At 43.2% G+C, this 24,810-nt stretch overlaps 1 protein-coding gene across 7 annotated transcripts in view; it reads right to left on the reverse strand.

Moving 5' to 3' along the window:
* Window positions 1-558: 558 nt before the first annotated feature.
* Window positions 559-24,810, reverse strand: part of LOC125766986 (uncharacterized) — a 29,466-nt gene continuing 5,214 nt past the window's right edge. For 5 of the 7 annotated variants that reach the window (XM_049433159.1, XM_049433164.1, XM_049433162.1 and 2 more), the window contains 4 exons: window positions 4,020-4,504; window positions 3,582-3,952; window positions 2,989-3,510; window positions 559-2,917 (listed from right to left, as the gene is read on the reverse strand). In XM_049433159.1, the coding sequence (XP_049289116.1) occupies window positions 1,808-2,917; window positions 2,989-3,510; window positions 3,582-3,952; window positions 4,020-4,101 (2,085 nt within the window). In that variant the 5' untranslated portion in view covers window positions 4,102-4,504 and the 3' untranslated portion in view covers window positions 559-1,807. Of the gene's footprint in view, window positions 2,918-2,988; window positions 3,511-3,581; window positions 3,953-4,019; window positions 4,505-4,687; window positions 8,409-18,483; window positions 23,054-24,810 lie in introns of those variants that run through there. The other 2 variants (XM_049433163.1, XM_049433165.1) reach the window with 2 other exon arrangements.

Genomic DNA, 24,810 nt, shown 5'->3' on the forward strand with positions numbered 1-24,810 from the left:
GGTGATCGTTCTACAAAATCCGACCTCATATCTCCGCTTTATGTTAGAAAGACGGGCAAAGGTACAGGGGTTTCAACAATGTAAGGTAATAATGCGATCATTTAGGGAAAATGGAGCAATTCGCTTGTGGAATATGTGGTCTTTGGTCGATTAATTTTAATATTATTGCTGGTTAATTTAATCAAATTGTTGTTCGATATTATTTGTTTGTATTATTTGTTTACTTTAGCAAATATTTTCTGCCAATAACAGTTGATTTAACACTGTGCGGAATCAGTGGCCGCGGCAGGACCCGGGACTGATCGATGATAAACTGCAAAGTCAAAATTATACTTCTTTTGTCATTATTCTACAAAACATTTTCCTGGATATCCTGAACGTAGCACAGTTGAGAAAAACTAGTGAATAATTGAGGTTTTCTGGGCGAACGAAAAATTTGAATTGGGTCCTTTTTTTGATAAACTTCCAACTCTAGCTAACAACACTTTAAAACTGCTAAAATCTGCAGTCGGTAGAATATTTTCGGATAATGTTTTTATCTGCACCATGACACTCACATCCGATTATTGCTTAGCTTTATTTACAAATATAAAGTAGTTTTTGTTATCTTTTAACCATACACAGTGTTGGGAAGTGTAACGTCCGGAACATGTCGGCCAGAACGATGCGTTATTTGCTTTAAAAGGAAGGCGGCTCTAGCAAAGGTAGGCGCGTGTATCGCTTTTGAAGCAATTCTCGATTCCAACATCCTTTGCCCTTTTGTCCCTATCCCGGTTCAACAGTTTCCCAAAGTTTTTTGCAGTTTGTTTTCCGACCGCGAGGATGTAAATGACTTCCATAACATTTAAGGCGTGTTTTGGTTTTTGTTTTTGTTCTGTTTACTGATAGAGTAAGGCGTGTAAATAGATAGCGTAAAGATTGTACCTCCTTGTATTATCATCATTCTTTTTGTTTCCTTCTCCAGGTATACACAGAGAGTCGTTAAGGTTTGCATTTGTTTGAGGAAATTCATTTCCTTTCCTTCGATAATCGAACAGGTTGTTGTACGTAGTGTAAGTGGTTTCTATTTTCAACTGTTTAAAATGAGTTATGAGCGAATGAAAATGAAACGAAAATGAAAATGTTGATAGGTGAGTTTCATTGTCTACAAATGAGTTGTTCGTTTCGTTAGTAAGTCTAAGGGTAAAACTAAATAATGCTTTCAGAGCATTGGAAGGGAAACAAAAACAAGGAAAATATCTTAATAACCTACCGAACACTCACGGTGTACACCGAGACGCCAGACGAATGACTCTTCTTATGAAAGTATTCCTTAACTAAACTAAAACTGAAAAAACGTCCACAATGGTCTGCAATGCAAAGGCCGAAAGTTGACACTTTCACTAAAAAGCGGCTAACGATTTAATTGTTTATAATTCCGACCGACAAATCTTCGCTTCAAAATCAACCAATCGTCTGCTAAAGTGACTTTTGTTTCAAAAGACCACAACAGGTTGAGTGAAAATAACTTAAGACAACTGAAAGTCACTGCTGGCCGCACCAGCAAATGCTTTAAGTGAGTTTAGGAGATTTAATGTTTAGATCGTTTGTATTCCTTTTTGGTACCATGTTCGTCCAAGAGCAGAATGGTTTCCCTCTTCCCTTTTCTGACATTTTTTTTTCTCGCGGCAGCCTCCAGCCTTACAAGCACCATACAAGAACGAGAGCTTTAACGGTTAGCGAATGCACCGGACCGTGGTCTAACAGTAGTCTAAAGAGGACTAGTATAGCTCGGAGCCTTTTAACGGCTGCTTAGTTCGTGCAGCGATTAGTAACGGAAGTGACCCTTTCGGCCACGGTAGTTGTGATAGATCCGAAGCGGTTGGTAGCTACCGTTCGTCTGGACCGGTTGTGCTAGAGCCGTCTGCTGCTGGTGCCCATTGCCCGTATCCGGTGCTGTAATGTTAAGGGCCGAGGCGGACGGTTCGTGATGCAATCGGGCGGCACAGCGCGGTGCTAGCACGAGATGGTAAAGTAGGAAATACAGGACGGAGATGATACACGCACTGATCGCCAGTGCCTGGAACGTGACAATCAGATCATCAATGTTCGTCCACATGCCGATGAGCGCACCAAGGAAGCGACCCAGACAGAAGTGAAAGATAACGGGCAGTGCTTGGCCGGTGGTAATGATACGGCGCGGCATAATGTGACGCATGTAGAACACGATCGTCAGCCAGGTGAGTCCGAGTGTAACCGGATACAGGAAGTCGATGATCACACGCCACCAGGCAACTTCAGTCGTGGCGAGCAGTGAAAAGCGGAAGATAAACGTCGTAATGGCGGTGATCAGGATGTTCGAGTGACCGCAGAAGTCGACAATCTTTTCTGCATACCAAAGGGCTGGAATTGTGAGCAAAGCTCCGAGCACGACAAAAGCACTCCACACTTCACCGTAATAACTATCCGCCGCAGGATGGATGTCGTACGTTTTCACCAGTACACCTTCATAGTTATCGAGTACGGCCCAGAACGTACCGAGGATCAGTGTCACCAGACAGAGACCGGCCGACTCGGGACCGTAACGACGAATGGCAGACATTGGAATAGCGACCATGCCGCATTTAGTGTGCCACCACATCTCGGGCGGAGTAAGCGGCATTCCAGACGACACCAGGAGTACTAAAGCGGCCAACAGTGCCAGTCCGACATATCCGTAGTACGTCTCGAAGAACCACCCAAGCGCAAAGTACGATACAGCCCATCCGATCGCACCCCAAACAATCTGCCGCCCGAAGTCACCCCGTCCGGTAGAGGTTTCACGTGTTGCGATTATAGTAGCCGCGTTCAGCAGTACAATTACGGCAAGCAGGAACGCATCGCCGAAAGACCGCAGGACAATGTACGACCAGAACGTAACTTCAGGGTCTCCAACGATCTGCAACGATAAAACATGGTTCGATTCAAAATAGAGACGCAAGCAGCCGTCGACTCCAAAGTGACACTTACACGCATGCACACACTTTCCGAAAGTACACTCTCCTCGTCATCGTACGGATCATGCACCTCACACTCAACCTTGGGCGTGCAGTTCGATGAGTTGGTCAGCAACTTCATCCAGATGATTTGTTTCTCCGGAATGTCACAGGAGAAGCCGTCGAGTGGATAGCGGCACCACTCAGCACTGTGCGTTTCGTTTTCCTCGTTAACTGCACTGCGCAACACCGTAGCCAACTTCAAAGATTCCGACGCGGATGTGTACGCGTGGCACAGTTCCTTCTCCGGGTTGCCCTTGTGCTCACAGATGTGCGGTACGGGGATCGGTGTGTTATCGACCTGCACCTTAGGCTCCTGCCGTATATTTTCCGGCGCCGGCAATGGCTCATCGTTCAAATCGTAATCTTCATCCTCCACCGAGCTCTCCGTGGATGAAGGCAAAACCAATCCTTTAGTGTACGGATGGTTAAGGTTTTCGAACTCCACCGGTTTCTGACAGGTGTAGGAACAGTTTGTAAGTGTCAGGTGACCAATCTGAAAAAAGGGAAAATTAGTATAAGAATGATTTCTAAAATCGTTTGCTTTATTTGTAAATATTGATATACCTTCTCACGTTTCCACTGATAACAGGTGCGTTCCTCACTGCAGCGCTGCTGAAAGATGATGGCACCGTCATAGTCACAGGCGAAACTTACTTGCGAGCGGCTTGATTCTTCTCGTTCCACCCTCGGTACGACAAAGAACAACACCGAGTAGAGGATGACGGAGAGGATCATGCAGAGTGCAGCCAGCAAGCGTAACCTTTTACCGAAGGCACTTCCAGAACGTCCTGCCAATCGATCCACCAGTGGGGCAATTATTAATGGTCCCAGTATTGCCACCAGCGGTGCAACCAGCGTCACCAACTGTGACTCGTAGTAATTTAACCCGGTCAGGGTCATGTGCTTCTGGATGTAAGGATGAAGACATCCTAACGCTACAATGGGAAGAGTCATGAGTTATTGCAGGAGGAACTGCCCATTATATCTCGTATGTACACCTACCTCCGTAAAACAGGAAGAGGACAATTTTCAAGGATATTAAATTCCTGTTGACCAACGGCTTCTTTGCAGGTGGCGCACCCATTTTAATGAACTGTTCCGATCGATCCGATGTCAGTTGTTTCCGTTTTCTTGACCCAGTAAGCACCGCTATCACACGCACACACCTCAAAAACTGTCTCTCTCTTTGGTTGGTGTGGTTGTTTTTGTATTTCGTTTACTCTGTTGTTTTTAATTAATCTTCAAGCTTCCGGTAGCGGTAAAACATCGGTTCATAAAACACGATAGTTCACTGATGCTCACGACCGACGTTCTTGGTCCATTTTCTACCCACTTGGAAACGTCTTCGGCGTGTGGACTAGCGCGATGTTGTTGCTACTTCGTCACTTTGGTGGTAATCTAATAAAACCGTCCTTCGTCAGTAGGTAAATGGGTGCCACAGACACTTCCGCAACAGTCGCTGGTGATGTCCTTCTTGGATCCAATCACTGAAAGCATGGAAACATGGTAAAAGGAAATTGAAATGTAAATAAAATGTCCACGGGACTGCTAAACCTGGAATAGTGCATGCCAGCAAAGGCAATATTACGAAGTAAGAAGGGCAGCACGAGGTGCGAACAGCGTTCTAGATTTTTGTGGCATTTTAATGGTCTTTTTGGTGGAGTGTGTACCTGACATCAGGTTTGACCTAGCGACATGGCAAACTGACAGTCGTTTGGGAAATAGTCGTAGTAGTAGTAGTAGCACTAGAAGTAGAAGTAATAGTATAGCACTCATCATCTACATTGTCTGCTAATGGGAAAGAAAAAAAAAACGATCTGCTACGATGGCCCTGAAGGTGATGACACCATCCGAGTGGAATGGACTATTTTTGACACCGGTTGACATGGAATTTCAAAGAAAGTAAACCAAACTAAGCAGAACCAACAATGGCGCTTCCAGACGGGTCTCTCTTTCTCTATCGCTCTTTCTGCTCAAATCAGCCGACGTCTATCGTACGCGACGGCTCAGATGGACGCTGGTAATGGATACCGAGTCGCCAGATGAATCGTCAGAACAGCTGCCCACTTACAGATTCGAGATATAAATAGCTGTGTCTCACAAGATATCGCGTGTGGCATATCTCGAAGGGACGAACTATCGCACGGCCATCTCTCGTGTCCATAGTGACTCGCATACGCGGGGGGGGAAGTTTGCCCATTCTTCGTCTCCTTGTTTGCCATTTGGCTCACCGGACGGTGTGTGTTTTCTCAACATTATAGAAAACACATAAACACACCTCGCCCAGTGCGCCCATCTGGCCGATGATCAATTGGTGCGAACCGCTAGATGGAATAGATTGTGGAGTAGCATTTTCTTATTTCAGTGTGTACCGGATCATTTACCTCTCGCTTCTGAGATCCCTTACTACATGGTTTGGCATGTGGCCCTAATTAGTCGCCTTGGTAAGGTTGTAAATATGTTCGCTCAATATTTTAAAGCCGTTTTCCTTCGGATTCTAGCTAGGCTTAGGGGGTTTTTTTTGGAGATTCAATCCTGAGGAATACCTTGAGGAATGGTTGGGCGCGAAGAGGTACTAAGGGGAAGGGAGCATATTTTTAGAGTTCCGTGACATACGTGACTATGCGTTATAAATAATGTTTGAGCAATGGCTAGTTGTTAATCGTCGGACATTGGTGAAATTTTATGACCAAAGTTTTAAGTATTAAATCGCTATCCAAACAGCAACAAAAAAAAACCCATCCAACAACGATCAATACGCTCCACCACAGCTGAAAGATAAATGCTTTCCCCATCTATACGCCCTAACCCGATATGCTCGTTTACACGCATTATTTAATGACGCCCCTGGATGGAAAACAGATTCCACTTGGGCGGTTATCGTCATGAACGATGTGAAGTAAAGTGTTGTTAGTGTTTGTTTTTTTTTGTTGTTGTTTCTGAACAAGTTCAATGGGATGTTCATCGATGTGTGATAATGAAGGTTTGCAGTTATTAATACGGCGATGCGAGGTGTCGATCGTCATCACTTACAGAGAGATGATGCACTTCAAACTCTCATTCGTGGTGGATTAAATATCGTTTAAGACTTCTCATTTCACATTTCTTACTATTCAGCGGAGCCTTCAATGTTTTATGTTTAATGTTGTAACATTAATATATTTCAAAAGGAATATTTATGATGCAAAATATCAAATTTTCATGCTTCATGAATAATATTTCGTATGTGGTTTTTGGTGGTGTAAATCTCTAACAAATCTAATCAACAAATTATTCTTCATTTTATTCCATAAATTGTTATGTTTTATCAATTGTTATTTTCCTTTAAAAATTTCGCCAATTGTTATGAGTAAAAATTGGCTAGTATTTTATGGAAGTTAATATCTATTCTTGCTGATCTTCTTCGAATAACTGACAGATTTAGTTTTAAGATATAGAAACGAATTGATCCTAACTTCTTTTTTAACTTGTCAATTAATAGCTTTCGGCGAACAGAAATATTTTCCAAACAAGTAAAGAACATTTGCGCAACTAATGAACAACGATTATAACGAAGTTAACATACACCCAACTGCTTAGAGTTTACGTTTTAAGCTACTGAGCTTAGCTTAAGCTTACTTTAAAACCCCTGTTTACACCTGTAAGCGAATCGATCACACTCGACAACGAAAACCCCGTCAGGAAACTCCTTCTGATGGTTTGTTTACATCTCCAGCAGCACTGACACACTTCCGACACGTTTTGTTGCACAATTTGCTCCCTTTTGGGAAAGCAGACGAAGGTGGCTTCCGAAATCGAATTACTCCAACTACCATGCAGCAAATAACAAAGGAAAAAAACACCAATCTCTCCCCTCTTCTCTCTTTCAGTATGCCAGAAGTAGCCTGAAGTAAATATTTACACAATCGCAAGTGCAAGAAAAACGTGCGAGAAACGTGAAATTTCTACCCCGTGAAAATGCATTTTCCCAACGGTAAACCATGCTGCATGCACGGGACTATTGATGATGAGTTGTCGCTTTTTTCTGCTTGACAACTTCTTACTTACTGCTGGCAAAAAAAGAAGACCATCCAGTAGCGAAGAACCGGTGAATGATGTCACGTGCCACGGCAATCAATTACGACTGCCACACAGGTCCCTTCGGCACGAAAGGAGTGTACCGTCATGTACCGCTCTAAGTGCGCAACAAATGGGGCAAATCATTGAGGAGCAAAAGGTTATCGCGTTAGTGCTACCCGCGACAGTATGTTCACGATCTGGAGAACATTTCTGTCTCTTCCTCCATCGGAACTATCCTCCTGGAGCTGGAGTTTGGGTTGGGTTCTTTTTTGTTGTTGGTGTTGTTTGCTTTATTTTTTGTTTTGGGTAAGCCGGGAACTCAAACTCGCCGGGTTTATGCTAGCCGTGTTTATGCAGCGGGCAATTTTTTCCAATGCTTGGCTGCATACGGACTCTCCCCGTCCTCTCGGAATCGAATGTAAAGGTTTGGCGGGCGAAGGGGACGCCCTAATGTTCCGTTTTTTTTCCTCCCATTTTTATTGCTCACGAGCTCTCGATACTTTACGAGCATTTGAAACCAGGTCAGATGACGCTAGTGCCTGGTAAGCTGTGGAGCTATATGTAGATTGATCGTCTCTGTGAACTGTGTAGGGATGGAACTGCTGGACCTGGGTAGAATGGAAAAACAAAAACTCCTCACCAGTCAGATTCCCAATTTAAAGTCTAAATCCATCAACAAAGCGTCCTCCAATTGGGAACCCCCTTCCTTTTCTGTGTGTGTGTTTGTTGAGCTAATGGATTTTAGTGCCACAAGAAGTCGATAGAAAGTACCTCGCAATTCTTGATACATCGTGCTAGATAAGCTTTCCAATGAATAAACTACGTACATTCAGTGCTGAGAGCCACCAGCTGGAATAAGCAGAGAATAATGAAAACCAAAAAAAAAAGGAATATAAAAGGTAAATAATGATGTTGGTCATCGTTCTCCCACGAACCCGAATTACATCATCATGTATTCACCTTTTCCTACTACCTTTTTGCGATCGTACTGGCTGGGAGTGATGGACAGTGGGAGTGTATGTATTGATCAGGCAGGCAGGCAGTAAGCATGATTTCATTCTACACACTCGGCTCGGATCTGACGTAGTTACAATGAGAACGAAGGAATTTGAATGATTTCGGCTATTCTAAACTTCCATCCGATGACAACGATGGGATGGAGTAAGCAGAAGGAACATTCTTGTTCGGTATATTCTTGGCTGTGTTGAGAACTTTCTTTCTCAAATTACCATACAAACAAAACGGGTCCTGTACGTACAGGGTTTCGCATACGATTAGCTGTACGCTTTTAATTTTTTCCCCCGTTTAATATATTACTGAGGGTGTGAAAGCCATTTTATAGAAACTTTAAAGGACTAGGTTCAACTAAGTGGGAATGCGAAATAGTTGAAGCTGTTGAATAATTTTCCAAAGCTTGACAACGGATACTAAGTATACTGACAGTTTCTGTACGTGTGTTTTGTAACGTATTTTAAATGTTTTTATTATGTTGTTTGTTTATTAACTATTGCTGCTATTGAGTGACTATTGCTTACTAAATTTTAAATTCCAAGTCTCTATCTGATTGTAATTCGGTGTTTCGCTTGATTTTAAATTTGAAGAAACACGACTGTTTCAATAAAAGTCCTTTCTCTATAAGGTCTATACACAGCTTCAGTTAAATTGCAAACAAATCACAAAACACCTTAAATTACAATTTACAATACGTTTAATTTTAAGTACAATGCTAACATAAAAGCTATCTTCGACTACAATATAAACCCACCGGAAAATCATAAACCAATACCGAAAATGCGTTTAAAAAAATTAACACTTGTACCACTGTAATGCCACCGAGATTTCAATTCTTTTCCATTTGAAGAAGCGGTCGTGCAACTACCCGGTAGCATATTAATCGGATACCGATCGCCACAGTGAAGGGAACATTTATCAATGGAGTTGATCACGGATCGTGACCTCCAGAACAAAACGGCAATACAAAACCACTCTGCTACGTGCTCATCGAGGCGTATTCTTGTTTTTGTAACTGGTCTGTAACATTTCCCTTCTGGTGATTGTAACTTGACAAACAAGACAATACTACAACAAATATTGTTTTTTTAGCTACAGTTACTCTCTTTTTTTGGAGTTTTTACAACCGACAAATTCCCGCATCGACGGTGCGAGAATGATGTTTTAAGTTCCGAAAAGAGCGAAACGTCGCCCATAATTTATGATCACCTTTACAGAGCGATGAAATGCTTCGGATGCGTTTTTAACGTTTCCCCGTGCTCACAGTGGCCACGAGCTTTACGATCAGCCATTTCGACACACAGTTCAAACATATTTGGAGCCGCCTTTTGCGCCAGTGATCGTGCTTCCGGATGCAGGAAGTTGTGTGTAAGCGGGTTACGAAGGAAACCCTACTCCGAATGGCTAGTCGGGGGAGTTCCACATTTATGGAGTTACTAACCAGGGTGCTTGTCAAGCGAGTGTATCTGCGCGTGTGTTATATCATCTGTTATTTAGGGTCTGCTTATCCACCCCTGGATTAGTGCGGCTCGTTAACGATCCATTAGGGGATCCACAAAGAATGTGACAGCATTGTTTTGAGAAAAACATTTTAATTTGTCATCAAAAGAAACTTCAACAATTCGAATTAGCTTCTAATTTTAATACGATGGAATTTCACAGTTTGCTCAAATAGAACATCATCTCTAGGGTGAGTCAACTAAAATAGTCTACCAAAAAGACGAAAAAGCCCATTAAAATGCTACGCTTTCGTTAATGGAACGAAGGACACATAAATAAGATCCCACGGCGTGCAGAAATCCTTCGCCGAAATTCCATGTCGGTTGGAACTTAATCTTTCTGCCACAACATAACATCTTCGTTTTATGAGTTAAAGGCATCATAAGACCTCAAAACTGCCGTCACACACAAATGGAAAGGATTAGGGTTTTTTGTTGAGGAAAAGGTTTTTTGCCATAAATCATGCCGCACACGTCTGTGCGAATTGCTTCCCAAAATGCAAGGGTTACCAGAGATAAAGGCAAAAGTTGCTGGAGTTCATTGGAGAATAGTGCAAAAAAAAAGTTGACCTTGGACAGACAATATTCACTACCAGTTCTCAAGAAAACCTTCCCAGCGGTAGAAATGCTGGGCATTGTGGCATAAATATGAACAAGGTTTTATCTACCACATCCACGGCAGCAACTGCCGGTAGGGACCTTGTTTTCCTGTTGGCAAGGGCGCTTCGCTTTCCAACATCGCGAGTCACATCCAACTCCCAAGATCTTACTTGATCCCATGCATCATCACCATCATCAAGCAGCAGCAGGCATGAAACGGGCATGATGTCATCGATGTTGAATGGTCACCGGACACCTATACCAGCATGCAGTGCACCCGTACAACCCAATCTATCCCCTTCTTTGCCATCCTACCACCACTCACCATTAGACGGTGACGATCGTTAACTTTGGGGTTTTATTTTAAGACACGTTCTCGACCGATTGGCACACAAAACTCGATCGTAAAGCGAGTGAGAAATAAACACAACTGAAACAAAATAGAAAAATCTACGTTATCGCATCAATGGTTTTGCGCCTGAGATGCTCATTCTTCTGGTGTGACTCGTACAAAAAGTGTAACGTACAGGACAACACTTGCATCAATCGCAACGGTAAACAGTCAAAAAGGGAGGACAGGGGAAAAATTGCACAAAGCAGGCAAAAGGGTATTTTCGCGAAATCGAACACAACGTGCAGAATTATAAATAGGAAGTACCGTATCGGCATCGGTGGTTGTTTGGTTTGGGATCCGACCGACCCCCGGACGGACGTGTGCAGCAAGTGTTCGCTAACGTCGAACCTAACCATACATTTGCCCGTACGATCGTGTCTCCACCATTGGTGGTGCATTCATGATCACCATCGTTGCAGTTGCAGTTCTTGTTTTTTTGTCCTTCAATTTATGATATCATCGCTTTATGCGACTGTCCCGCTAGACGGTATTATGATGTGCACAAGCACAACGATTCGCATCATTACTACGAATCTACAATTAGTTGGCTAAAGATGAATAAACTAGATTTTTTGTTGCTCATCATGGCGACATGTGGTCTATGAGGGAAGAAAATGTGTACATTTTCATCGGAAGTAGGGCTGAAAGGTTATCGAATTATGTAAACGTGTGTTTCTTTTGTTGTTGCCTGTAGGATCGATTCACTTTGATTGGACCAACAACGTCGAATAACTGCTTTGCAGCATTGCTGAGCTCCTTATCGCTCCATATTGTTCGGTATTCCCTGGGTGAATAATCCAGTGATGGAGTGTGGCACAAACAGCGACACTATTGCCAATGTGAAGAGAAATTATGTAGAAGTTAGTGAGTGTACCTTCAACGTCAAGAACTTCCAAGTTCCGGGAGTCATAATTCACTGCCATTTCTAGTAAGGGCATCAAGCGAACTTTGAAGCATATAACCAGACAAAAGACAGACATTAAACAGAATATTTAAAGTTCCAGTGTAAATGTTCACTTCTGCTCACCGTGCACGATTGCCGACCACTGAATGAATTGATTAAACTGTCTGTGAAAGAAAACTTGCCCACAAGCGAGAACAATAAATAATCAACATTGATAGTGCGGTGTGAGGCAAGATGTGTTGGATGCGTGAATATAGTTAATAGCTGATCAACCATCTTCCGGTTTCGATCTTCGGTAACCTTCATGTTGGATTAGTTGTGGTTTAAAATGGGCGTATGCTCATGATCATTGTGAAGCATTACTAACAACCTTTAATCGCAACCATTTATCAAAAGATTAGAACATGAAGAACAAAACTCAATTATCTCATTTACAAACCAAAGCTAGGTAAAGGTACTTTCGTTTCGACCGATGATTAATTATCGTGACTGTCGAAAAAATAACGAAAACAACTCAGTTATGCGACGCGTGTGGTAATCCTCGTCCAATAAGGTGGAGCTATTTCACACTCACTCCGATGTTCGTTCGTAGGTCAATGCTGTTTATGTCCAAAATATAAACATGAGCACTCCTACCCAAGCAAATAGAGCTCCGAAAGTGGTGTAGATTTAAATAAAATTCAAATTAATATTCGTCCACACTAGGTCCAAATAAGAGATGTGATGTTTGAACGAGCACAGCTGTGTAATGGTCCATTCCTCGGAATGTGAATATCCAATGCACAGCGGAAGGTTATCCACTACCGATGACAAGGTGCGGTAAGATTAAACGGCAACACCTCTTCCAGAAGTAACTGTCCCTTACCGTTGACAGATGGTCGAAAGTGTTAAAAAAGATCGCAACTTCATTGTGAACGGTGGGCTTCTAGTATGAACTGATGACTCGCGATGTCTGCGCCAAAGTGAGACGATTATTAATGAACCGTTCACGCAATGATGTGTATGACGATAAGTGGAACCGGTCTATCTGCTCGGGATGGAAATCCATACACAATCAACTCACACTTTGTTTGTCAATCACTTGTCCGCGCGTGCCGACAGTGTGGTCCAGTTTTGTGAGCCGATCTGTGGTGCCGTGACCAGGATTTCACCTACAATCAACCATTACGGTAAAGAAGCGTGTACGCATGAAAGAACGCATTAAAAGCACAAACTACAGAGCAGATGGAAAATGGGACAAGAGGCAGCTCTAGCTACTTCCTCGGTCCCGAAGATTAAATGACCTCTGGTTGGATGATTGTACAGATACCATTCAGCAACACTTAGTGGTTATTGCGTTCGCAAATTTCATTCCCGAGGCAAACAAAAAAATGACAAAAGAATGGCAGAGATATCGCTGCGAGAGGATAGAGCTTGCAAATTGTGAGCCCGTGCAAAACATCCTGAGATGTGATATGTTAACAAGCGGCCCTGTTGGTGAATGAACCGTACCTAGGCATTAAAATTGGGTAGGCGGGTTTTGTGTGGTTTGAATTATGACAACAGAAGCTCTTCACCAAATGCTTCCCAACGGTGGGGAACGCGTCAAAGTGCATCCGATTTCAGTGCGGTTTAGCTACGCTGGTGTTGACGATGTTGAAGTGATCGCGAACTCGAAAAAGGAAACCGAGCAAAACGAATTGGGATAGAATGAAAGGTGTGGGCGATCGAGTCAACAGCGTCGGCCGTGTTTCTGACGATGTTGGAAGATGATTTCCCACCCCAAAGGCAAACGAGAGATGTTGCAATCAAAATGTTCTGTGCTGAGACATGAAAAGCGCTGAGAACGGTGCGAAGGTTTTTTCGTATTAGGTCGTATATCTGAAAAAACTCATAAATGATGGAATATTAATAACTTATGTTAGTTGCTTATTTAGGCAAACAAATGTCAAAATAGCAATAACCAACGCGAATTAGTTGGGGCGAAGTGCTATGGAACTTGTAAAAATGGACGATAAACAGCAGTGTTTGAGGGAATTAGGTTTTTTTTAAAACTACCCTGTTTATGACAAAACATTCGTGAGAATGACTTTAGCACTACAAATATAATGACAGGAATAGTTGACTATTCACATTATAGCTCAACAAAAAGTCGTGATCTTTATACAAATGATCGTTCCGCGTTGTGTAACATGTAGTTACTTAGATATTTCCGAAGGTCACAGTTATGATAAAGTGCTAAATAAACTTCCTACTCCATTTATGCTTTTACAGCTTAGTGCACTGACCTTAGAGGTACACCTTCAACCGTCTGCCACCATCATGCCACGCGTGCTTAGGCGTACCCAAATTATGCACATTATGCAGAACGAACACCACGCACTGTTTATGTTGGTGGCTTGGCTACACCCAACTCCGGTGTGGGTGAAGTTGGTAATTAAATCTTAACCACAGAGTGCTTTGACACACCAAACCCCATCCTTCTTTGGCCGCCGTGCCTTCACGGCACGAGTGAGAACTAGTGGGATGTTACGGTTCGCTGCCTGTAGAACAAACCTGTGAGCACAGAAGTTAGAATGTGACTTTTGGAGATCACCACAAAAAACACGCGCCCCTAGACCTAGACGAGATGGTGTTTGGAGAGCTTTCAACGGCATCAGTTTACTGATGTGATCTCGTTTTGATCAGATTAACCACCCACTTTCAATGAAGCAACCCTGTTGAAGCGTCACATTAGCCTGTGACGCTACTGCAAACTAACGTCCACAACTCCACACCAGACGCATTCCATGGTTGGAGCTTGAATTATTCGCCTTTCGTAAATGAAGTTCACTCGCCCTCACAACACAACAATAATAATGCTCAGTCAGATAGCATCATTTAATCCGTTTTGTGAAGGGTGTGTCCAATCGTACCACGGTACCTCTCTTCCTGTCCCACCTCGATAAGTAGCATAAATCGAGAGAAAGCCAAAAATTCGTACGTACAACAGCGCAAACCGAAACACGGTGCTTGGGCCCTTTGGGCTTCCGGACTGAACCGTCTGGCTGGTCCAATTCCACATTTTATGACAGTGAACCTGAAAAGAAACCGAATATTATGTACGCCTGTGCTCAGCATGCGTTTGTTTTTTTATATTTTTGTTCCGTTTCGGCTCCACCCGTTGGTACACCCGCGCGCACGTACTACGATACGTTCGTATGATTTACGACCATTCCGTTTTGGGTGCGTTTCCAACTGGTACTCCCTTATGTTGCCTTTCCGCCCTACGCTAACACAGACATACCAGTGTCGGTGTGAGCAAAAAGTTCTGGTGAAAGAGTTCACCCGCACCGTTCAGCTTAATCGCGCTGATCTCCACCCAACGCTCAACAAAATACCCGAAATGCTGTCCGTGATGTTTAAGTGATGTTTCTTCCCGGTGTTGGAGACAGGTCACGTGATCAAATAAACATTAAAGTGAAAGGATCGTTTCGCATACAGGTAAAAATGCCGTATACCGAAACCTTTTGCCTTCCCGAGTAAGTCGTGGCTATTGTGCGCAAAGGTATTTCGCATCTTCTATCCAATTAACCTGTCCCTTTCTGCACACACTCAATGGAAGGCGAATGATAATTGATTAGCAAAGCGATTGCGAACAGAAAACCCGCGTGCTTTTGCCCCCCCCCCTTTTCTTTTGCCAAGTCTCGTCAGATTTGTGGCCCCAACCATCCACCAACCGTCATTCATTAGACGATTAATATTTCGGCTTCACGACCCGTTCGTGCCGGTGAGTCGTAGGGTTCTGGTGCTCCGTGCTGGGGATGATTTAATTGGTGAAACGTTACGCCCCGAAAGCACCGGTTCCGAGATGGTGTCGATGATAAGGATGCCCCTGCCATCGCGAGCCTAGGCATCTAGGAAATGAACATTTAGCATGTGGTGTTCGGTTCGGTTTGTTACACGCTGCAGGAATAAAGGTGAAAGGATAGGGATCTGAACGAAAAAAATGCGAAGGTTCGCCCAAAAAATGGGAAAGTTCCTCCTTCATCATGAAGTAAACGATACTCCTCAACTATTCCCCAAACGTTTGGAAGTAAGACATGTCATGTTTGCTTTATTAAAAAAAAAATAATAATATCGTATACGTTAATGCGATCATGTTACTTGATCAGTTTTCCCTTATCTTGATCATCTTCGATCGGCAAACACAGTTCTGCTGGAATTATTACTTACACCCGTGTGACTTTGTGAGTCATACGTGAGATACGCTTTCAACCAACGTGTACTAGGAAGGTGGTAACGCTTACGCCATTTTAGTCATCAGCTGTCATACCTCCGAATCCGGTGCGCCTGTACGAGGGTCCAGGTTAAGGTCGAGTTTGAAACCACCAATGCAATGGCTGCACCTTCTCCCCTTACCTTCGCTAGGACTCGGCAAAAGGTCTAATCGAATGCAGAACTGCTCGTTGCGCGATAGCAACCCACGCATTCGAATGGTTTATTAATGCAAATTAGCCGATCACTTCAACGTACCGGCTGATGTCAGTGTGCAGTGTACTGGAGAAGCTGTCAACTGGACCCTTCCTTGGTGAGAACTCCAGTCAGCGCGTAACACATTTGGAAGCAATTAGTCATCCACACAAGTTGGTTGGAGATCGTTGTTTGTGGGTGTGTAAATTTACGCCCAACAGCTGTGGCGAATATCAAAAACCGATGAGCAGAAATAGTTTGCTTGCTGTATCCATTCTTAAGGTGGAGACTAATTCCTAAGTTCGAGACGCGCGCGAGTAGCGTCTGAAACGCGTCAAACTATTAAATGAAAAGTATTTACTACTGGCCCATGTAGCGCGTGTTTGTGTGCAGACAAAATACAACACAACTGTGTGGCACTGTGACCTTCGAATGGGATTGAACGGACGCCCATCTCTATTTCTCTCTGTGTGTGATGAAAATAGAAGAAAAAAAACATTCTCACTCGTGTGACATTCCGTATCCTTTTGCGATTTTCCCATTTTCACGTTGGATGATCGGTTTTTTGCTCTCTCTCTCTCTCTCTCAATTGCTTTCTCTCTCTCTCTCCCCCCCATCGGCTCGCGTTACTGCTGGTCGTGAATGGTGAAGAATGGCGTCATCCTTACTGGCGGATGACCTAATTTTCCGTTCCTTCATGTAACCTTTCCTACTCGCTACTTGTCTAGAATTTATTGGAGGACATATGGCGCTGTGGTGTACAGCATTACTATTCCCTTGCGGAGAATAATCGAAAACTGTTTTCCAGGCAACAAATCCATTCCAGAACTGGTGGAGCATTTGCTCTTGGTGGTAAAGGTGGGCCGTAAAGGAAAATTTAACACGTCACATTCTTGGGACGCCATCAGAAAGGAGACTGGCAATTTCCCAACCACAATTCCAACGGACGTACAACGTTTCTCACCATCATCTGCTTTCGGGGCGCCGTTTCCGTTCACAAATGTCTGAATATTGTTTATCTCCGGAAACCGGAACCAGATGAAAATGGGGGAAATTCAGGGTGCATTTTTTTTGTTTTGTATAGGTAAATTTCTAATGTTCTATATATTTTTTTCCCATCCCGTAGATTTAATCTGGCCCTCGCTTAATTTTTTTTTTGGGGCTGAGTTACGCGTGTTCCGACGGTAGTCTTTATACAGCATGAAATAAGACACCTAAACGGGTCGGATTCTGTTTCGATCTAGTTTAAATGGTTAAAGTTAACCGGTTAGTGCTAGCTCGTTGGACTTGGGTGGAAAAGTTATGATGTTTAGCTTAACCGTACCGTAAACAGTAAACGCACAATGCTGACTTAAGGGGGGCAGAGGTCTCACACCCGCTACCGCAAGACATCCGGTGCCCACTAGACCCAAGCATCAGTAGCACACGTGTTTTCTTCGGACAGTCCACAACCGATTCGATGCATTATTCAGACGGGGGGGCCATTTTTTCACGCGTCGTCTATCCCGGACAAGAACAAGAAGCTCAATCCCCGGAGGAGGAAGATGATTGTCGCTTCTTCGCTGCTGGTACATTCTATGGTTTTATCCGATACCGACTTCGACGAGACTCTGTTTGAAATTCAGTCACTGTTCCTATGCTGAACCTGTTTGTTAGTTTTTTTCTCTGTTTCCTTCTCCATGCTCAGTTTTGTTTCTGATTTACGCTCAATCCATACTAACCCTTACCGCCGGCACACGTACTACGTTACGCTGACTTATATGTAGCCAATTAACAAAATTGTTGTTAATTGTTTCGATCAATTACATCGGGCAAGGAACCAGGATGGAGGAAGGTTCGTAGGCATGGCTTTCCTCTTGTTGCCCTGTTGCCGGTCTCGCATCAAAACAAATAACACAGACTTTGTTTTCCATTATTGGGAGGAGGTCCCGTATCACGTCTCTAGCGGCCTATGGTTAGACTAAACGATAAAGATGAGACGCATATCGATTAAGCTGCTTTAATGCGATGAAGCATACTACCAGAACCGAATTTTGTATCTGATCTCTTTGTTTTGTGAAAAGCATCAATATTATGGTTGTGGAGTTTAATCTTTGCTGATGAACACTTTTGAAGTTACGGGTTAATCTCCAGAGCTGCTTAAAGATGATTTATATGACAGCTGTACCCGACGCTGTATGAATAAAACATGAATTGCTTGCTACAAATATTAACAAGCTTAATTTGACACTGTGTCATACAATATTTGAGAGAGAGAGACAGAGTCTGTAATTTAAACAAACAAGGCCAACATAAATTGCTTTGTACAATAAAAGAGGCATACGTCATCTTTTAAAGTTTTTTTTCGCAATTGTAGAAGCGTGCAGCAGTCGAAAGGGAAGTTCATATCCTGCAATAGTTTTAACGTACACCTAACAGCAAAAGATAAAAATCGCCACCCACATATTTCTAGAGAAAATATTGATCTACCGCGCGCGCTTTCCTTTCGCGTAGTAGTAACAAACATGACGTGCACGCTCGCTACCACCAAAATCGTCAAACGCCATTGTTTATCGCATGTTCACTTACTGTCAAAACAACCAAGTCCGGGTGGTAGCCATTTGGTTTTTCCGTGCGCGGGATATTCGACTTCGTTCGTCCCAACCGAAAGTTTGGGTTTTGCTGGACTGTACGAAAAGAAGTAAATACGTACATCAGATTTTCAATTTTGGTATCAGATATGTATATAAATTCTACCCAATGTCCAACGTGACATCATCACCCGAACCGGTTCCATTTTCATTGGCACCATTTCATACTGTTGGAATGAAAAATTTATATTCACCCATGTTATGGGATACCATACCAAGGGGCAGGTTGAGCTAAAGAATGAAACAGACCCCATCGTTTCTTCACCCCGAGTGTACCAATTAAACTAAGCGAAACGACCTTGTCCTTTGTGTTGTTTTGCACCTCCATCATGCTCTCTCGGGAGGAAAAGAAAAATCCCATCGTATCGTTGCCGATGAAGTTCGCATGCAACCATAATAATTTCATTACGCTCGTCCTGACCATTCCAGGCTGGGCGCCAAGGAACGTGCCAGATACCGATGCACTCGGGGAAATTCAAATTTACCCGCACCGGGCATTCAGCGGCACACAAACGGTCGCGACGACACTCTGTCTAGTGTTAAGGGTTCGCGTGCCGGATCGTTACCGCGAGCTGGAACCGAGGTCAATGTTGGGAAGTGATTCATCGGATAGTTTCACCATCAACAAACGACTGCCCATGGACCGGTGGAATGTTGGAGGGAAGCAAAAAAAAAAACCATGGGCGAATGACGTGATGTTCCGTGGTTTCTGCAAAAGAGGGATTGGAAATAGAAGGAATCTGTGCGTAGAAAGGTCATTTGCGGTGACGATGCCATATCTTTCTGGTAGGATCCCATCGTTTAATCCAGTGCGAGCATGACTCATAATTATGAGTGCGTTTTGCTGTGAAGGGAAATCAACCTGATACGGGTAAGATGGGAAAAAGCTTTTGTGGGTTTTGGTTTTATAATTATTGTTTCACGAGTGTGGCTCAAATTGCCATGTTCTTCAAGACAGTTATGAGTGGGTTTAATAACATTAAAATTTAAAAAACATTTTCACCCCCTGGAAAGGTTTGTTACTTTACGAAAAAACTTTCCCAGCACACCACACTTTTGCGGTTTCAAGTCAAAGTATTATAGAAAATTTTGTTTTCCTTTTTTGCCCAAAAACATAAGAATGATTGCATCAATTTTCCTCAAAATTACCAAACACTTCACGTTTCGCGTATTTTTTTCTTGCCGTTTCTCTCATAACACTATAAACCACATCAAACAAAATGCAAATAAACACTGGACTGGCTTTCACTGGGCAGTAATCACAACAATTTCACCCCCCACACCCGGGATTGCCTTATTAGATGGCAATCAATTTCAATCATCATCTTGATTTCGTGCCACCTCCACGCCATTTTCCGCAACACTTAAACTCAATTATCGGCTCAATTAATTATCATCCAAACGGGCACTCGTGCCGAGAACTTGTGCGAAAGGAATAGCGAAAACGAGAGCGCTAAAGAAGAAGAAGAAGAGAGCAAAAAAAATCCTACATCAAAGTTTAAAAAGTTAAATAACACCCCACTTGAAGGCAAATGCGCGGAACTGACCCCTCGGCTGGCTGGTGTCGATAATATACTCGTGGCAAAAGGAAACCACACCACACTGGCCCCATCCATACCCCGCGCACCGTACACTCGGAAACCGATGATGAAGCAAGCTATCGATTGACTCATTAACGGTCGCTTAAGCTGTCGGAAACGATCTTGCGCACCGGGAGGGATGTGCGGAACGGTCATCAATGTTTGCCAAGCTCAGCCAAATCGGGAAGAAGCAGAATCAGATCTTCGTGCAACTTTCGATCGACGAGCGATACCGATCGATCGTTAACGGATCACACAAAAGCATATGGCAGAGGCGTGTTGCCGGTTGTATCCGACATTAAGGTCACGATATTAGAAACTGGTATACCGTTTTGGGAAAGAATGTTGGAAGCGTGGTGAAACTTTTCCCAAATTTCTAACGTCCTAGGGCATTGGAAGTTAGTTCTGTAAGTGAGAACAATGCTTAGACGTCATAAAGTTTGAAGTCACGTTTGGTGCCTTATTCTAGGCTACTGGTTAGCACATCTCTAGAACATCCCGGACTTTCGCATCATGCTTCTTGATCACGAACGGTGTTACATTGCGTTTCGTAAAGAGCAAAAATATTATAAATTCGTGCCCAATCGACACCTTCCTGCTGTGTGTGGAGACCTTCGTCCTATGGGACCTCATCACGATTATCCGCTCATGTGCAGTAGAACAATGTATTGATGCGAATGTGCGATAAGCTAACTCGTGTCTCTCTGTTTGCATATTATGCTTAAGAAGATGGCTTCATCATGACATCAGTTAAAGATTAGCCATTGACCATTCCATCGATCATATGATCGAGTCACGAGTAAGTGTTACATATATATATTTTGTTTTTAGCAAACAAAAAAGACAATCTCAGCCATTCTCCATCGGTCCATCGGTATAATGATCGACGTAGACATTTCACTGCGTCTTTCACCGGAGAGGGACAAACTGCATCAATAATTCATTCAACCTGTATCTCTTTTCCCTCGGTTCCCTTTTATTGCGCTCGTGACCTTCCCTGGATGGAATCAATCGAGAGAGTTTGTCCCTTTCCCCTCTCCCAGGTTCAGGCTGTACGATACATCATCAAAAGCAACGACCGCCAACGAATTCATCAAAAACGTGCAGATTCCATCAGTATTCCAGATGCGTTCCTGCTGCAATGGGGAAGATATCTTAGGCGGCAATTTAACCAACCGGGCATCCAACCGGGTACTGGGAAGATATCGCCCAGATCGCCGACATATCATTGAGAATGTAGTCCCGAGGTCTGGGCTGCTGGGCTGGACAATACCTTATTTGGTGTCAAGTGAATGGCGCCATTAAATCATACATCTCCTGCATGTCTGTCAGTCGCTCGGGAATGACATTTCGGACGCCAGTTCAGTCGTTCCGATTCGCAACCTAACGGTGACACATTGGCAGACAAACGGGTTTATCGAGAAGCAGAAAGGTAACATTGGATGCCAGAAGGACCGGAGCATGATATTATCATTACTATCAGTTATTTTTGGTGCGTGAGTGAGGTAGTCTTTCAAAATTAAAAGCTTTACTTAAAAGTTTTGTTGAAAATCTGTTTCATTTCTCAACAAAATATAAGCAACATAAATTTTAATGCAGTTAGTTCCACCAGGTCCAATCATGAAGCACGCGGTTTTCAATGTTCAGACAAAAGTTCGTGTGGACGCGGGGAAAATTTAATCACGTCCTTACGAGCTCCAGGAATTCTACGGCCACTCATGGCTCAAACTCGTCCTCTGCTCAGATTCTCAGAAATGGCATACGATGCGACTACACTATTAACGGCACTTTCCTTTCTTTTTACCTTGTTTATAAACGGTTACCGGTTCGATTGACATTTAATCGATATACCGTGATTACGGTTAGACTAACTTGGGCTTTTGACTATTTGTTCGCCTTAGTGTCTACTCCTCAAAAAACGAGTAAAAAAAGAAATGGAAATAATCACTCCAAGCAGATGACCCCCGGTCGAACCAACGAAAGACAGTAAAGCGGGAAAGTAAATAACATACACAAACATAGGTCCGCGACAACCAAAGAAAGAAAAAAAGCACACCATGGGACATAAACTACACGACAATAACTTCATTTGCATTTCGACGCACCGAGGGAACTGAGCAAGACTGCCCAAAAAAACACCCGTTCCGGTGGTTGGCTTTAATTTATTGTATGATAATTTGCTGTCTCAAAAATTCAAACAACGGCTCAACGGCAGCGCAAAACTGCGTACGGTTGACCCCAATCGAATGCGTTTGCCGCAAGTATTCCGGGTTGTGCTCCGGATGATTTTGTTGGCGACGCAACCGGCCACGCCGGACATTGTCCTTAACCCCTTACACGAAGATTACCTACATGAGCGGGAGAAAGCAAATAAGCTTAAAGAAAAGCGATCGCAACTTCCAAACCGCTCAGCTACAGTTTCGGCACCTAAGATTAAGTGTTCCCACTTCAGGAAGAAGTGTTCAGTGTCGTCTGTGAGCGCGCTTTAGTGACAACCCCTTGTGCTTGTCATATTGCATTGCAACCCCCAAAAAAAAACCGATCACCATCAATCGATGGCAATCCAAATACGGGAACGAGAAACAGGTTTGTGTATTGTTTTATCCAAATATGGCAAATTTGGTACTTCGATGCGTTCGCTTATCATTTCTTTTTTTTTTTTGGTGCATTTTCATCCCAAAAAAGGAAGTCGAAAATGGGCCATTGTGATCGGGTGATGATGGTTCTACTCTTGCGGAAGATGTCCACGACGAAACGTGACAACTGCATACGTGAGATAAACAGTCTTATCAAGATGTGGACATTGTTTGTACAGTGGCATTCAGAGAGTAATTCGCATTTTCTCCAATTTTAAGACTTTTCAAAACGATTTCAGTTCTACGTTTCCACTAAGTATGTCTTAAATGTGAGATCAACTCCACACATCGACCAATGTTAGGATAGCAAACCCTGTAATGTATTCGTTCATGGACTCTACTGTACTTCTTTACTTTAGGCAACACTGAAATAAAGTCTTTCTTTCCGATTAGTACAAGTAAAGCGGCAACACGAGCTTCTGTTTAAACTGCATAACTTTAGGTTATGGGCCCAGAGCTAGTCTCGGAAAGATTGTGTTGAATAAGCCTGTGTTTTTGAAATAAGAAAAATGGCGGATCGGGAAATGGAGCTGTTTCGTATTCCTTTGTTTGATGGGACGAATTTTTCATCGTGGAAGTTCCGGATGCTTACCGTGCTGGAGGAGCACGATTTGCAGGAATGTGTCCAACAGGAGATGGAAGAGGTCGAGGAGCTGTGTATCAAGGTGGATGACAGCGAAGCCATCAAGAAGCAGAAGAACATCGAAATTGAAAAGCGGAAGAAAAAGGACCGCAAATGCAAATCGATACTGATTTCCCGCATAAATGACACCCAGCTTGAATATGTGCAGGATCATCCAACTCCAAAGGCGATTTGGACAGCTCTACACAAGGTCTTCGAGCGGAAAAGTGTTGCGAATCGTCTACATGCGAAGAGAAAACTGTTTTATTTGCGACACGATAGCAGTACTAAGCTACAGGATCATTTTTTGTTATTTGATCGGATTGTGCGCGAATATAGAGCAACAGGTGCGCAGATAGACGATATCGACGTGGTGTGCCATTTACTGATGACGATGGGGCCGAAATATTCAACATTAGTGACGGCTTTAGAAACAATGTCGGAGGACAACCTAACTCTAGAGTTTGCCAAATGTAGGCTGCTCGACGAAGAGATCAAGTTGGCAGGAAAAGACATTAGTGTGAGTGTCACTAAACGAGAGCCGCGTGAGCCTGCTGCGTTCGTAGGAAAACCGATCAAAAGGAAGAAACTGAAATGTTTTTCTTGTAATCGAATTGGTCATAAAGCGTCCGAGTGTCCAGATCGCGAGAAAAAGAAGAAAACGACGAATGCTCATGCAACGGAAAATAACATTGGTGGCATATGTTTCATAGCAGGAAATGATTGCAATGAGAAGAAGATTGTTTGGTTGGCAGATTCCGGAGCGTCGGATCATATAACAAACGATAGGAGTCTTTTCGTTGAATTGAAACCTTTGAAACAACCAATACATATAGCTGTTGCGCTAAATGGACAATCCGCCATTGCGAAACATTATGGCGCAGTAAAAATGATGGCGGCGATTGGAAACAAAATGAGAGAGTGCACGTTGCAGGATGTGTTGTACGCTCCTGATTTGCGCTTCAATTTGTTTTCTATTAGAAGGGTGGACATGACCGGGATGAAGACAGTTTTCGAGAACAACGCAGTTAGAATCATCAACAACAATGAAGTGGTCGCTTGTGGCCAGAGATGCGGAATGCAATATGAGATGGACTTCTATTTGATGAATAACAAAAGGAGTGTTATGTATTCATGCGGTAAGATTCTTAGATGTCACGAATTATTGCACCAGCGCTACGGTCATCTCAGTGAAAAGAATCTGCAAAAAGTCCTGGAAAAGAACATGGTAAGAGGATTGGAAAAGGGTTTCAATAATGATAAATCTGAAATCATCTGTGAATCTTGTGTAGAAGCGAAGCAAACACGAAAGCCATTTGGCGAACGTACAGAAAAACGTGCGAAGCGCGTATTAGAAGTTGTACACAGCGACGTTTGTGGTCCCGTGGCACAAGATGGTCACGATGGCAGTCGATATTTCGTTAGTT

The sequence above is a fragment of the Anopheles funestus genome, chromosome 3RL (assembly GCF_943734845.2).
Source record: "Anopheles funestus chromosome 3RL, idAnoFuneDA-416_04, whole genome shotgun sequence".
Lineage (NCBI taxonomy): Eukaryota > Metazoa > Arthropoda > Insecta > Diptera > Culicidae > Anopheles > Anopheles funestus.